Source organism: Physella acuta, unplaced genomic scaffold, assembly GCF_028476545.2.
Source record: "Physella acuta isolate Inbredline_101_S28 unplaced genomic scaffold, ASM2847654v3 ptg000870l, whole genome shotgun sequence".
Lineage (NCBI taxonomy): Eukaryota > Metazoa > Mollusca > Gastropoda > Physidae > Physella > Physella acuta.
Genome location: NW_026732387.1, coordinates 245,711 through 261,822, shown reverse-complemented (window position 1 = coordinate 261,822; position 16,112 = coordinate 245,711). Strand labels below are relative to the sequence as shown.

Here is a 16,112-nt window from a genome sequence, read left to right as displayed (position 1 = left end):
ATAAGCCTTGTTTTAATACGATTCCAGAATATCTGATGTGATGTACAAATCCAATTAACGATCCATGTATTGCCGGCGTTTGTGTCGACTTAATCAAATTTGGGAGACTTAATTAATTAAATTAATTAAATTAATTAATTTAAGCGTGGTTCGAGACCACGGAGAGTACATGATGACGTCACAAGCTGCAAACCACCGTTAAGGTAAAACTACGTTAGACACAGGTATTAAGCTGTTCAGGTGAGATTTGTGTATCCGTTTTGTCGGTGCCATCAGGTAGCTGTTCCTGTCTTCTGCCCAAATCTCTCCATCACCAAATGTAACTTCACACATCTACCAACTAAACCACATTTACATTTTAAAGTGTTAACAAGTCCAATGAATATATGTACAATTGGTAAACTGAGACATCCAATGAAATATGTTTTACTGAAACGTCACGTGAGAGTAATGAGGTCAAAATGGTGTCCAGTTAGACGACCGGCCCGTGGGGTGATCTGGTGGGGTGATCGGGAAGACGAGACACTGCTGGGCTGTAATCTCCTATCGCCAGGAGTGATCGATATCAAATGTTCGATGAGAAAGGGTCAGTGATCAAATACGTAAACAGTTAGCAATTATCATGTAAATTAAACGAATACCAAATTATAACAAATATTATATCCAAACATATGTTAATGTTTAACTGTTTTTGTATTGGCTGTCAGGAAATCGTTTTTAAGGCTAACTGTGCGTAGCTGACTTATCGTCTGCTCCAGTCAGTTGACAGTCCGCCGACTTTTGGAGGTCAAATAGTCGTGTTTGGTCGTGGTTGACCTCCACTTGTGCCACGGTCTGCGGACAAGTTCCCTGAGACTCCGGCGAAAACTTTCCGAGAACAGGCTGTAGAGCACAGGATTGAGGGCAGAGTTGAGGTACATGCAGATAAAAGCGAAGGGCGGGAAGAAGCTCAGCTTGAAGGTCGGCGACGGGTACATCTCCCAGTACGTCAACAGCAGACGTACGTGGTGCGGCAACAAGCAGACGGCAAACGTGATCTGTACCAAGACCAGCAGACGAATGACTTTCCGTCTGGAGGACAGCACGCGAATGGAAGTCGCCTGGTATCGATTCCTACTGGTATCGCACTGCTTCGTCTGACCGGAACTTGACGTGTCTGAAGCGCAGTCTGAATGGAAGGAGCGCCGGGAGCCGGAGCGGTGCCGTTTGCCGTTGATGAGCGTGATAGCCTGGTTGAGTTTCTTGACGCTCTGACGCTTTGTGGCAGACGGGCATTGCTGGGGGCAGGAGCCGGACATACACGTCATCTCAAACGTGTTGCCGGCGTGGGTATCTGTGCCGCGGCCATTGTGGGGTGATCGTCTGCTTTGACGGTTCAGTTCTGCCCGGTTGGCTTCATTTCCGGTCGGCCACGACCACTGAATGGGCAGACGATTTCCCTCCATGTGTAAAGTGGGCTGCGCCGGGTTATTTTTAGCTGACGACAGAACCACACTGTCCTCTCCGTGGTTCTGGAAATCCCCGTTACACGAAAACCTTTCGGAAATTTCCGAATACATGGTGCAGTTACACCCCACACCGTTGACGCTGTATCCGGTGTAAGCAACGCTGGAACACCCATGATGGCTGCTCTGTCCGATGCTTCCGTTACTCTTCCTCCTACCGCTGGCAGCACTCCCGGCACCGCTGCTGCTAGAGGACATGGAGGACTTATCCGGGCGCACCATGGGCAGCGTCTTGGTCACGTTCTCCTCGCTGCTGTTGTCGTGGCTCTGTTTGTTGAAGATGTTGCCGGAGTGCCAGAGAGTCCAGGAAATGACGGCGTAGACGCCGGTCATGACGAGGAGCGGAATGAGGTACCAGCAGATGAAGTTGGCGGTGTAGTAGGTTTTCATGTTGATCTGGTACTTGAGGAAGCAGAAGGTGGTGCGGTCGTCGTTCTCGTCGGTGAAGGTGTCGAAGATGATGAGGAGAGGGATGTTGTAGATGGCGGCCAGCAGCCAGGTGATGGCCTGAGGGGGAGAGAAGATGTGATACAAGTTCAAAATATATCACAAAACAACAACAACAAAAGAAGAGCAAAACAGGACAAAGTTTTAAACAGTCCAATTAACCATAAACTCTGTAGATCACAGAATAGATTTAGGCCTAATATATACATGTTGATGAAAGAGTGTCTATTTTACTGTTAGTACAAACATAATCAAATCTGCATACAAGACAGTGTAGATACACTACATTTATAATTCTTTACCCGTTATCAAACCTATTTTATCAAGTTGAGAAACTGGCATTTGTTGGTAAAGATACGGTGCAATCATTTCAGTAAAAGTCTAGTTCAAGTAACTTTCGAACTGTTAGACTGCGATATTTGTTTTAAACTTTCAGATGCTAAGGGCTCAAATTGGTACTTAAATGTAATTAAAACCAAAAGAAAGGAATATTAAATTAAAACAAGGTTATAGATACGAAAGAGAAAACCTTGTGACACTGGGTTGAGACCTACTTAGGTCGAGTCATTTTTATTTTGACATTGTATAATTCCTTATATGGAATGATGGTGTAACACCTGGGGTTTTTCCACTGACTTATTAAGGTGTTTGAGACATAGAAATTTTCCATTAAAATCTGATTGAATGATTCTGATCAGATGATTATCCCAACCAATGGCGACATGAGTTGAGGATAACCTCCCCTGTCACAGAAGTCTTTAATTGCACTGCACACTCGCAACACGGGGCAGTTTTTCTTGACCTAAAAGTCTACGAGGCCGTTTTACCTTGGTCAGGTTGCCGTCCATATTGTCCGGCTATAGACTCTGACCATTTGAACGTGAGAGTACTTAAGACCTGTGTGTGCCTTGCTTTCTTCAGTTGATTTAGTCTTCTAGTTTAATATTACTTGTCGTTAAGTAATTCCTGGAGCTACAGCCGTGTTGTGTGGCCTGTAGCTGTTCTTTAGACAGTGTAGAAATCTGTGATAGTGATTTTTCCTACATTTTGTAAGTTGTGTTTCGATATTTTATACATTAAATATTTTATCTAGTTCATCTTTGTGTTCTGCCACAACTGAGTTCGCTGATTAAAAGGTCGTATGTAGATTGGATGAGTGTTAATTACAATAGTATCACTAGCTCCCCTAGACATTAATTTCGAGCCCTAGTGGTCGTTGTGTTAAGTGTTCATCCACTTAGGCCGTAAGGCATTTGCATATGACCCCGAAAAAAGAATCCGGGGACGTTCTCCTTCTATTTGGCTGATAGAAAGGTTAACGTTACAAAGTGGGGGCCCGTCCGGGATTTAATCTGTCGTTCCAGTTGTTGGTTATATCAGTTAAGCCCTAAGGTTAGTTGGATTTAGTTGTTTTTATATCCAGTAGCGCAGTGTTCTTACAACGCGCGCTCAGGCTAGAGTATCTAGGTCAAATAAGCAGACGTGTCGTCCTACATTTAGAGGTCAAGTACACGGCCCAACACGGTGTGTTAATTTAAAGGATCTAGGCTTGTTGTGATTTTCAAGTAGTGTTATGGAGTCTTTTTTGGCTAATCCTACTGTTGAAGATGTAGAAAAGTTGAGTAGAAAAGTTTTGGTTAGTGTTGTTAAGGAATTGAAATTGGATTATTCTGTTACGCAGAAGTCAGAGGTGTTGAGAGATAAAATTGTTGTTCATTTCATTAATGAAGGAGTATTTGACGAAAGTTTGTTAGCTAGTGTGTTGCTCCGCGAGGAGAAATCTATAGAAGAGAGGGAGCTTCTATTAAAAGAAAAGGAGTTTGAAACTAAAAGTGCTCTAGAGAAGGAGAAAGTTGCTCTAGAGAAACAGGAGTTAGAGGCTAAAATTGCTTTAGATAAGAGGAGGTTGGAATTAGAGTTTGGTCAAGTTAGTGATGTCACTTCTCCGGTAGATCCAGATCCAAAAAAGTTGTCGGTAGGGCAAGTGATTGCCAAATTTGGGAAATTAGTTCCTAAATTTGATGAAACAGATTTGGTCGTTTTCTTTAACTCATTTGAGAGTTTAGCGAAGACATGTGAATGGCCCGAGACTTCCATTACTGCTTTATTGAGCTCTGTCCTTACTGGGAAAGCTGCAAAAACATACCAGGCACTCTCTCACGACGTTCAAAATAACTATAGTTTGGTCAAGACTGCCATTTTAAAGGCCTACGCACTGACGCCCGAGGCCTATCGGACAAAATTCCGAACACTCCGCAAGTTACCCACACAATCATATGTGGAATTTCTCTTTGAAAAGGAGAAAATATTCTCAAGGTGGCTACACTCTGAGGAAGTTTCTGAGTTTGAGAAACTCAGGTCACTTATCCTAAGGGAAGAATTCCTATCGTCCCTGCCTGAAGAGATACGACTACACATTCTGGATAACAAGATAACTGACATCCAGAAGGCTGCTGAGTCGGCTGACACCTATATGTTGGTGCATAAGAAACCACCAGTGTCAGGAAACCGCCTCAACCCCGTGCTTCCCCTTTTTGGCAGCAATCATCCTGTTGGCCAACATTTGAAGACATTACAGTCCAGAGAGAAACCAAGATCAACTCTCAATCGTCGAGCAGTATGCCAGTTCTGCAAAAGGTCTGGGCATCTTGTCAAGGACTGTTACAAACGTCTTCAGAATAACAGAGAGGTGGTGCGTACTTCCGCGCACTATGCTCTATCCCCTCAAGCAGCCAGTTCAACTATGAACTCTAGAATTCTAAAGGACTCTAATCCTAAGTGTCCGCAAGAAGGTAGTCAAGTCTCCACACATTATGTGCAGTCACATTTTGACTGTTCTCGCCACCATCCAGTTTCTTCCGAGTCTACCGATCTCGAGGGATCGAGAAAAGTTGACTTTTCATCTTTTATTGCCGAAGCCATCATTAGCAAACCAGGTGATCCGTTGTCTCAGAAGAATATCACCGTTCTAAGAGACACAGGAGCGTCACAATCACTCCTTTTGAAAAGTTCAATGGACATTACACCAGAGACGAACACCGGAAAGATTTCCATTATCCAGGGAGTGGGGACAAAATCTACTGTCGTCCCTCTACACAAGTTCGCCCTGAAACATCATCTCGTCGAAGGTGAGGTCATTTTAGGTGTGATAGATAGTATTCCTGTCCCAGGAGTACACCTACTTCTAGGGAATGACCTTGCGGGAAGCAAAGTATACCCCTGTACGGTTTCAGACCCTTTGTCAACAGTTCCAGATAATGATTATGAACTGTATCCTGCATGTGCGGTGACAAGAAGCCAGACCAAACAATTGGCTGACACAACGTCTGAACCACACCCGCCATCATCGTCAAGAAATTCGACTCCCAAACTGGAGTCTATGCTTCCAGAAAACACAAGTCTGGGCTTACCCCTGAGGATATCTCAGGAAGACATCATTAAAGCTCAACAAGTCGACGCGGAACTCAAAGAAACGGTCGAAAAATCTCTATCATCTGACGATGGAGAATATTTCGCCGAGAACGGCCTCTTCTTTCGTCGCGCTATACCAGTGATTGCCTCACCGGCCGAACCATGGTTGGGTAAAAACCAGCTGTGGATCCCTCCACCTTATCGGCATGAAATACTTAAGCTGGCCCATGACCATCCAATGTCAGCGCACCCAGGTGTCACTAAAACGACGGCGAAGATCAAAGAACTGTTCTTTTGGCCCAAAATGAGAAAAGATGTGTCGCTTTACTGCAGAAGTTGCACGAACTGTCAGTTGGCCGGAAAGCCAAACCAGACAATTCCTAAGGCCCCTTTGAGTCCGATTCCTGTATTAGAAGAACCTTTTTCTAAAATCGTCATGGACTGTGTAGGTCCCTTGCCTAAAACCAAGGCGGGCAACGAGTACCTACTTACCTTTATGTGTTCAAGTACCCGTTTTCCCGAGGCGATTCCCTTACGGAACATTAAGGCAAAGACTGTAGTCAGAGCCATGACCCGGTTCTTCACTACCTTTGGATTACCTAGAATCGTGCAAACAGATCAAGGCAGCAACTTCACCAGTCACCATTTTCAGGAAGCGCTAGCCAAGCTAGGCGTTACCCACATCACCAGCTCAGCCTACCACCCTCAGTCTCAAGGCGTACTTGAGAGGTTCCACCAAACCCTCAAAACCATGCTAAGGACATTCTCTAATAGTAACACCCAATGGGATGAGTCTGTTCCTTGGATTATTTTCGCCGCGAGGGACTGTGTCCAGGACTCTTTAGGCTACTCGCCTTTTCAACTTGTGTTTGGACATTCTGTCCGTGGCCCCCTGAAGCTGATACACGAACGTTGGTCAGGTACCAGTGATCATCCAGTGGAAAACTTCGACGATTTTCACGTTCGACTGAAAGCCGTGTGCGAAATGGCTCACAAGAACTTAAGAAAGGCCCAAGTTAGAATGAAAGAACTGTATGATAAGAGTTCTTGTAAACGAACATTCAATCCAGGCGACAAAGTTCTTGTGCTAGTACCTAATCTGAACAATGCGTTATCCTTGAGATATTGTGGACCCTTTACTGTGCATTCAAAATTAAGTGATTTGAACTATGTTGTCAATACGCCCGACAGAAGAAAGAAACAGACAGTGTATCATGTCAACTCACTGAAAAAATATTATGATAATTGTAACAATTTTCAATCCACAGCTAAAATTACTTTACCTGTATGTTCAAATGTTTCTGATGATGTGATACATGATAAATTGAAACCCCCAAAATTGGTAAATTCTTCCTTTTTAGATAATTTGAATGTCCACCTTATGCATTTGTCCACAGAGGAAAGCCATAGATTGTCTCAGTTATTTGAGACATTTCCCTCTATTTTTGGGGATGTCCCCAAAGAAGCGAAAGTCCCACCTCATGATGTAGACGTTGGTGACGCAAAACCCATTAAACAACACCCCTATAGAGTTAACCCGGAAAAAGCTGCTTTGATAAAGGATGAAATTGATTATATGCTCAAGAATGATTGAGCCCAGTTTCAGCAACTGGAGTTCCCCATGTCTCCTAGTACCGAAAGACGGTGGATCTTTCAGGTTTGTGACCGACTTTAGGAAGGTGAATGCGCTCACCAAAGCTGATTCCTATCCATTACCTCGGATAGAGGACGTTATTGATAAAGTTGGTCAGGCTAAGATAATTTCCAAAATTGATTTACTTTCAGGATACTGGCAAATCCCCTTATCTGACCGTGCAAAAGAATTATCTGCTTTTGTAACCCCTAATGGTTTTTATAGATACAAACGCATGCCCTTTGGTATGCGAAATGCTGGTCAAACTTTCCAGAGGGTCATTAACTCTGTCATTGCTGACATAGACCAATGTGAGGCCTACATAGATGATATAGTTGTATTTTCTAATACTTTTGAAGAACATATTGTTCAATTGACTAACCTTTTTAGAAAATTGTCTGAAGTTAATTTTACTGTAAACTTACATAAAAGTGATTTCTGTAAAGCTTCAATTTCCTATTTGGGTTATCAAGTGGGAACGAACCAAGTTCGGCCCATTGAAGCTAAAGTAGATGCTATTGTAAGGTTACCACCTCCCAAAAATTGTAAAGAGATCAAAAAGTTCCTTGGGATGGCTGGTTACTATAGGCGGTTCTGTCAAAACTTTTCAGCTATTGCTGAACCTCTTACTGCATTATTGAAAAAGGGTGTTGAGTTTGAATGGTCAGATAAATGTCAAGAAGCTTTTTTAACCATTAAGTCATTTTTATCAAATGCTCCTGTTATGGCTGCACCAAATTTTAGCAAGCCCTTTAAACTTGCCATTGATGCTAGCAACTTAGCCATTGGCTCAGTCCTATTTCAAGAAGACCTCATGGGAATTGACCATCCCAATTGCCTTTTTTTCCAGGAAGTTAAATGAGAACCAAAAGAATTATTCTACTATTGAAAAGGAAGCTTTAGCTTTAGTTTTATCATTACAACATTTTGAAGTCTATGTCTCTTCTTCAACCAATCCAGTCAGAGTGTTTTCTGACCATGACCCCCTGAAATTTACCTCTAAGTTAGGACAGTCAAATCAAAGAATATTGAGATGGTGCTTATATATCCAAAATTTTAATCTGGAAATTTCACACATTAAGGGTAGTGATAATGTTGTGGCTGATTGTTTGTCAAGGATGTAAAATCTTATTGTACACATTGATCATGTGACATGTTTTGTGGTTCATTGAGACCATACACAAGTAGTGTGTTTTAACATGGAAATGAGTGGTATGATTTTTGATTTTTTCAAAATTCCATTCCTGTTGAAAATTTTGTTTATTTTCAGGTGAACCTTAATTAAAGGTAGTTTTTGATTATATGTAATCTTTTATAATAATATGTCTCATATGACTCAATTGATATTGTAGCTAGTCATTGAAATAAAGGTCTTACCCTGGCGGGTTTACCACTTTTAATATTCTCATGGAAAAATTGTAATACCCTTTTTTGAGGGATTTTGATGTATAATTACTTTTTGAAGGGTTTCTCCCCTTTCACCAATTGTAAAAGTTGGAGTTACTTCCCTTTTATGTTCAGGGATATTTTCACCTGGTATTATGATTTTGATTGCCTACATTTGTAAAACATTTTTGTTATTTCATTGCCAGATTGGTTCCTTATGTATGTTTTTGTGGAACCTATCTGTCACTTCCAAAAAGGGAGGGGATGTGACCTACTTAGGTCGAGTCATTTTTATTTTGACATTGTATAATTCCTTATATGGAATGATGGTGTAACACCTGGGGTTTTTCCACTGACTTATTAAGGTGTTTGAGACATAGAAATTTTCCATTAAAATCTGATTGAATGATTCTGATCAGATGATTATCCCAACCAATGGCGACATGAGTTGAGGATAACCTCCCCTGTCACAGAAGTCTTTAATTGCACTGCACACTCGCAACACGGGGCAGTTTTTCTTGACCTAAAAGTCTACGAGGCCGTTTTACCTTGGTCAGGTTGCCGTCCATATTGTCCGGCTATAGACTCTGACCATTTGAACGTGAGAGTACTTAAGACCTGTGTGTGCCTTGCTTTCTTCAGTTGATTTAGTCTTCTAGTTTAATATTACTTGTCGTTAAGTAATTCCTGGAGCTACAGCCGTGTTGTGTGGCCTGTAGCTGTTCTTTAGACAGTGTAGAAATCTGTGATAGTGATTTTTCCTACATTTTGTAAGTTGTGTTTCGATATTTTATACATTAAATATTTTATCTAGTTCATCTTTGTGTTCTGCCACAACTGAGTTCGCTGATTAAAAGGTCGTATGTAGATTGGATGAGTGTTAATTACAATAGTATCACTAGCTCCCCTAGACATTAATTTCGAGCCCTAGTGGTCGTTGTGTTAAGTGTTCATCCACTTAGGCCGTAAGGCATTTGCATATGACCCCGAAAAAAGAATCCGGGGACGTTCTCCTTCTATTTGGCTGATAGAAAGGTTAACGTTACAAGATGCTAAGGGCTCAAATTGGTACTTAAATGTAATTAAAACCAAAAGAAAGGAATATTAAATTAAAACAAGGTTATAGATACGAAAGAGAAAACCTTGTGACACTGGGTTGAGACCCCGTAGCCTGTGATATTAAAAAGTTCACAATCCTTTAATAAAACACAGCGCCATTCATAATTTTTAAAAAATTTATTCCATTTACCAAAACCCTCGACCCCACTTTCTGAAATATTTGTGTTTGGGTTATACCGTGTTCTACAGTTGAGTTTATGTTGTTCAACATCCGGCCGGAAGTCGCTCACACAAGACGTCAAGTCGTGGAACTGTTTTTCTAAGGTCTTCAAATCCTGTCGTAACGTTAAGCGTGATAAACGTCGCCTTCACGAGTTCTAACAGGTAACGGTTATGTGGCATTTTGCGCATGCGTTGCGGCATCTGACACTCGTTCTGAAGGTTTCCTCATGGGTCGGGCAATTTGATTGGTCACTTGGTCCTGTCCGCGTGCGGTTCACCGTGACATTTGACGAACGGGGTAAAGTGAGGGTGGGGGTGATGTCTTAAATGGGCCTGATGGTAACATGAACTTACATGTATGCGATCAGAACAACGCATTCGATAGAAATGTTGGCCAAAATATTTGTCTCGTCAGCTATGTAGGTGTTAAAACAATCCGTTTTTATTTGAACCATTCACTATTTAAAGGGAACCGAGTGGTCGGATAAAAGCAGTAAATGTTTTTAAAAATATCTAGGGATAGGAAGGTACATGTGATGGTTTAATGTTGTCCACAATAGAAATATAGAAATGCTTCACATTTTTGGGTGAGTGGTAGAGGGTGTTAAGGGGGGGGGAGGTGGTGAGTGTTTGGGAGAATTTGTATTTACCTGTGTGTTGCTCAGTGTTTGGGGTATGTTTATATTTACCTGTTTACCTGTGTGGTGGTGAGTGTTTGGGTGATTAGTTTGTATCTACCTGTGTGGTGTGTTTGGGTGAGTAGTTTGTATCTACCTGTGTGGTGTGAGTGTTTGTAGTAAGTTTGTATCTACCTGTGCCACGTGCATCCTGCGTGCTGTAAACAAACACCTGGCCTTGAGGGGGTGCATGACAGCGATGTAGCGCTCTACTGCGATGACCGCCAGCAGGAGGACAGAGGCGCAGAAGCTAAAGCTCTCGGAGAAGTAGGTCAGCTTACACATGGCCTGTAAGGAGAAATGGTCAGCTTACACATGGCCTGTAAGGAGAAATGGTGAGCTTACACATGGCTGTAAGGAGAAATGGTGAGCTTACACATGGCCTGTAAGGAGAAATGGTGAGCTTACACATGGCTGTAAGGAGAAATGGTGAGCTTACACATGGCCTGTAAGGAGAAATGGTGAGCTTACATATAGCCTGTAAGGAGAAATGGTGAGCTTACACATGGCCTGTAAGGAGAAATGGTCAGCTTACACATGGCTGTAATGAGAAATGGTGAGAGAAATGGTGAGCTTACACATGGCCTGTAAGGAGAAATGGTGAGCTTACACATGGCCTGTAAGGAGAAATGGTGAGCTTACACATGGCCTGTAAGGAGCAATGGTCAGCTTACACATGCTCTGTAATGAGAAATGGTGAGCTTACACATGCTCTGTAATGAGAAATGGTGAGCTTACACATGGCCTGTAAGGAGAAATGGTGAGCTTACACATGGCTGTAATGAGAAATGGTCAGCTTACACATGGCTGTAATGAGAAATGGTGAGAGAAATGGTGAGCTTACACATGGCCTGTAAGGAGAAATGGTGAGCTTACACATGGCCTGTAAGGAGAAATGCTGAGCGTACACATGGCCTGTAAGGAGAAAGGGTGAGCTTACACATGGCTGTAATGAGAAATGGTGAGCTTACACATGGCCTGTAAGGAGAAATGGTGAGCTTACACATGGCCTGTAAGGAGAAATGCTGAGCTTACACATGGCCTGTAAGGAGAAATGCTGAGCTTACACATGGCCTGTAAGGAGAAATGGTGAGCTTACACATGGCCTGTAGTGAGAAATGGTGAGCTTACACATAGCCTGTAATGAGAAATGGTGAGCTTACACATGGACTGTAAGGAGAAATTATGAGCTTACACATGGCCTGTAAGGAGAAATGGTGAGAGAAATGGTGAGCTTACACATGGCCTGTAAGGAGAAATGATGAGCTTACACGTGGATGTAATGAGAAATGATGAGCTTACACACGCTAGTTATATCTTCTAAGATCGCCGCTACGCGCGACAGATAGTCTAGCCTTTCGGAAAGAATCTAAAATAAAAATAAAACTATCTTAAGTCGGTGATTCATAAACCCACATCCACCATCATGCATGTTTACAACATCTCAATCTCCAGCTGACATCAATAGTTTGCGGGGTCCAACAGTGAAGCAGTGAATAAATCACGCGCAGACAACTAGATAACTCTCTCTCACACACACAAACACACACACACATAAACACACACACACACACACACAAACACACAAGGAGGACCAAAATAAACGAATCAAAACTCGGTTAACAATGCCCTTGTGCTGAAGATGAATCTAATTAAATCGTTCTCAAAGTTTTGATTTATAGCCCCTGCCGCTGATCGAGAAAATAAATCACTCTGCATTTCAAATTATCATCAGGTTATTTGATATTGCTTGCAGTACACCCTTCACAGTTATTTATTTCTTTTAAATGTATTTCTTTCTTTAATTAATTGGGTTGACGAAACGAAATACTAATTTAGTTAGAGGGCGAAACTGGAATAGAATTCCATGCTTGGCCACTTCATCACATTCTATTGGAGTCCCGTTTAACCAAGATCCTCGTTTGTTAAGTCAAGTTTGTTTACAAAGAGATCGTTCAAAGCTCAATTGATGTTGATCTTCCATTAATCGTGAGCTTCAATGTTCATTAGTTATGTGGGTGTTGGTTCAATTAGTTAAAAACTGTTTACTAGCTTTCGTCACATTTTGCTATTACATGTTTAGAAAGAAAAGTTTGTTTACTTTTTAAATTAATAATTCACATAAAGTCATTTTATAAAATAAAGAGAATATTTTCACGTATATATTTCTATTGTTTAGTACCGATGAAAAAAAAAATGAATCTAAATATATCGACATTATTATTTGCACGGGAATTGATGTGCACTTATCTACAAAGTTAATGAACAGATCGCTTTATTTTTTATGAGTAAAAAAATTGTGTTAGCATTTAAAAAAAAATTGAAACCGCTTTTATAATTCTGTTGAATTTTGTTGAAAAAATGGAACTAACAAATTTTTTGTTTTTATTTAGTTAAATTATTAATCTTATACTGCTGTGTTCAATCGTTAAACTCATGTCTGATCTGTGTGTTACCATGACAATGTCATCCTAAATGCCAAACGTTAACCATGCCACCTGTTACTAAGATCAGACGAGATCTGACCAAATCAGCATTGCCACGGCCTTGGCACGGCCGGGGTTTGAACCTGCTCCCGAGTTTTGTGCAGGACTTAGAAAAACCCCGAGGAATCTAGTAGACCAACGCCAGCATCTTCACACAGAGACGCCAAGTTTTCAGTGGCCGACGCTACATGAGACAACAACACTTTAGCTTCCCGGGACAACGTTGTGATCTGTGTGTTACCATGACAATGTCATCCTAAATGCCAAACGTTAACCATGCCACCTGTTACTAAGATCAGACGAGATCTGACCAAATCAGCATTGCCACGGCCTTGGCACGGCCGGGGTTTGAACCTGCTCCCGAGTTTTGTGCAGGACTTAGAAAAACCCCGAGGAATCTAGTAGACCAACGCCAGCATCTTCACACAGAGACGCCAAGTTTTCAGTGGCCGACGCTACATGAGACAACAACACTTTAGCTTCCCGGGACAACGTTGTGATTGATGAATGACCTCCTCGTCTGATTTTTTGTTTTAACTCAAGCTGAGAAGCACGCGAAGCGCTTGGTCGAGTCGGTTGCTAAGCCAAAAAGTCTCGAGTTCGAACCCTCGGGCAGAGCAACACGATAGCTGGGGACAGCAACTTCTAGAAGAGACAACCTCAAAATCAAACAATTGCTGCCTTGTAATTAGTTATTAGTTGGACAAAGGCTATGGAAGAGAGTCACTTCCAACACTAAAATTAAAAACGAAGAAGAATGAACATCAGCTTGAAGTGTTTTATTTCGACTCAGAAAGAGGGCGGTTTTTGTGTTGCCGTACGAATGATTGTCACATAATTCAACCCCTCCCCCTTTTTCACTTTATGGTTGTGAAAGATTGAAGTTTAGTAAATAGTGAATCACTATGGCAGCAAGGTCACTTCCTGGCGACTGAGGCGAGACTTTTGACACCACGCCGTCTGCCACTGGAGTTCAAGAAAAGGGGAGTTAACAAAACTTTGCGAGTCTAGAACAAGGAATGTAACAAGTACTAGCAGCAGAAAGGTGGAATTTTAAAAACTATTTCAATTTTTATGATCCCCTTTTGAGTCAGTTCAAGTCATTTTTTTTCGATATTGTTATTTTAAAAAAAAATCAAATTATGAACTTTTTAAAAATCCTAATATATAATAGACCATGTGCGCACTTCTCTCTCTCTCTCTCTCTATGTCTGTCCGCAAAATATTTTCCCCGGATATCACGTCAGAATCGGCAGCGATATATGAATACCTTTATGCGGAATTTTGTTGAAAATAATATGTTAGATGTTTTAAAAAATAAAGGCGTATTCGAATGTAGAGAAACAATTTTGATTATACAACAGGAAAAGAATTTATAGTTGTGAAAAAGAATGCATAAAACAGTGACGTCACTAAGTTTCATACATTAACTAACGACGTTATCTACCGTGTTTAGAATAATGAACTATTTCATTCAAATTTGATTTAGATCTACGTACGCTATAAAATTTATACAATACAATTTTGCTCGGGCTAAACTTTTAAAAAAAATTCTATTAGGATTCTAGATCTAGATATTCTAGATCGTCTAGATCTAGAGATTCTAGATCATCTAGATCTAGAGATTCTAGATCATCCAGATCTAGAGATTCTAGATCTAGATCTAGATGATCTAGATCTACGGATAAACTAGACTTACACAGATGTAGACCCTACCTAGATCTAGAATCTATTCAAATAATACATTTCTATACTAAAGTATTTCAGGCCATATTTACTTTATTGAAATCCTGGTTGATCTATGCAATTTGCTAATCTCTATAATATATAAAGCAAAGTTGTCGGGTGCCCGATAGGGCACTTCCCGGCGCCGCAGGCGCTTCAAATTTGGCAGGATCTTGCCTTGGGGCGACAGAACACCGGGGGCCGGTTGGCCGAAAAGTCTACGATGAGGGGGTCAAAACTGACCTCGACCGACCGGCGCCTTATATGAGCTATAAATAAAAAAAAAATGTCCACGTAGGAACCTCTTCATAACTCCTGAGGTCATAGACCGACCCTCGGGCGAATTAATTAAGCATTCAAATTCTCAATGTTTTCGAAAGCCTAAGCGAAGCTGGGCAGCATGCCTAGTAATACAAATAATTAGCTAAATTATAAAAATAAAATAAAGTAAAATAAAAATCGTCTCCTACAAAAAAAAAAATTGGCAAAAAAAAGGAGGAGGGGGGGGGGGGTTGAATTCAAAGACGATTACGCATAAGGGGAACTAGGTACCAGTACGGATTACGTCCCTTAGTTAGCCTTGAATAATTCATCAGCTTAATCCAACAGGTTATTCAGGTTAACTAACACTACGACAATTTTGTTGCTAGTCTTAAGGTTGGGGGTGGATTGTCTTAGCTGAACTCTCTTTAAATATGTGGCAACATTGTTTAACAATAAAAGCAGACGTTAATCCTCAACCATTTCTTTCTGAGACGATTTTTATCTTTTTTGCTTGCCACGAGTTCAGAATTGTAGCTTGACGCAGGTGGAAAATACTCAGGTAGCTTCTACAGTTATGTGAGCTGAAGCGTCCCAAAATCGAGGTAGCGCTTAGACAGCTACATCTAGCCACTACTACAGCCAGTCAGGTAGCCACTACTACAGCCAGTCAGGTAGCCACTACTACAGCCAGTCAGGTAGCCACTACTACAGCCAGTCAGGTAGCCACTACTACAGCCAGTCAGGTAGCCACTACTACAGCCAGTCAGCTAGCCACTACTACAGCCAGTCAGGTCGCCACTACGACAGCCAGTCAGGTCGCCACTACGACAGCCAGTCAGGTCGCCACTACGACAGCCAGTCAGGTCGCCACTACGACAGCCAATCAGGAAGCCACTACGACAGCCAACCATTCAGTCAGTAACAATACATTATGCCATGATGTGAAAGAACGTTGCTTCGTGTCTGATGAGTTTTACTGTAAATCTTGAAGGTACTATACTACAAGTTTCTGGAACCTTCGAGCATAACCCGGCCAGATTTCTTGACGGAATCCTTGCGTAGGTTCAGGGAACCGCATTAGGCCGGCATAAACCGGCGTAGATTTCCCAGAAGACTTAGCGGCTTGCGTGTGAAAATTGGAAAGATAAACTTTGGACTATATTTTCAAAACAGTCACGTGACTTGCATAGATTCCAAGCGTCCCAATCAACTGTATATTGGAAACTTGATCTTAATAATCAACCGGTAAAGCCGGTCTCCTCTGATTTACTGCCGGTAGAGCCGGAACTGATATACT

The 16,112-nt window shown here is 41.6% G+C and overlaps 1 protein-coding gene across 1 annotated transcript in view; it reads right to left on the bottom strand.

The window, feature by feature from the left end:
- Window positions 1-758: 758 nt before the first annotated feature.
- Window positions 759-16,112, bottom strand: part of LOC131952362 (thyrotropin-releasing hormone receptor) — a 76,517-nt gene continuing 61,163 nt past the window's right edge. Inside the window, exons 3-8 of the mRNA XM_059314975.1 lie at window positions 11,408-11,414; window positions 11,185-11,255; window positions 10,983-11,021; window positions 10,812-10,850; window positions 10,476-10,628; window positions 759-2,012 (exon numbers count right to left, since the gene is read on the bottom strand). Of these exons, the coding sequence (XP_059170958.1) occupies window positions 759-2,012; window positions 10,476-10,628; window positions 10,812-10,850; window positions 10,983-11,021; window positions 11,185-11,255; window positions 11,408-11,414 (1,563 nt within the window). The remainder of the gene's footprint in view (window positions 2,013-10,475; window positions 10,629-10,811; window positions 10,851-10,982; window positions 11,022-11,184; window positions 11,256-11,407; window positions 11,415-16,112) is intronic.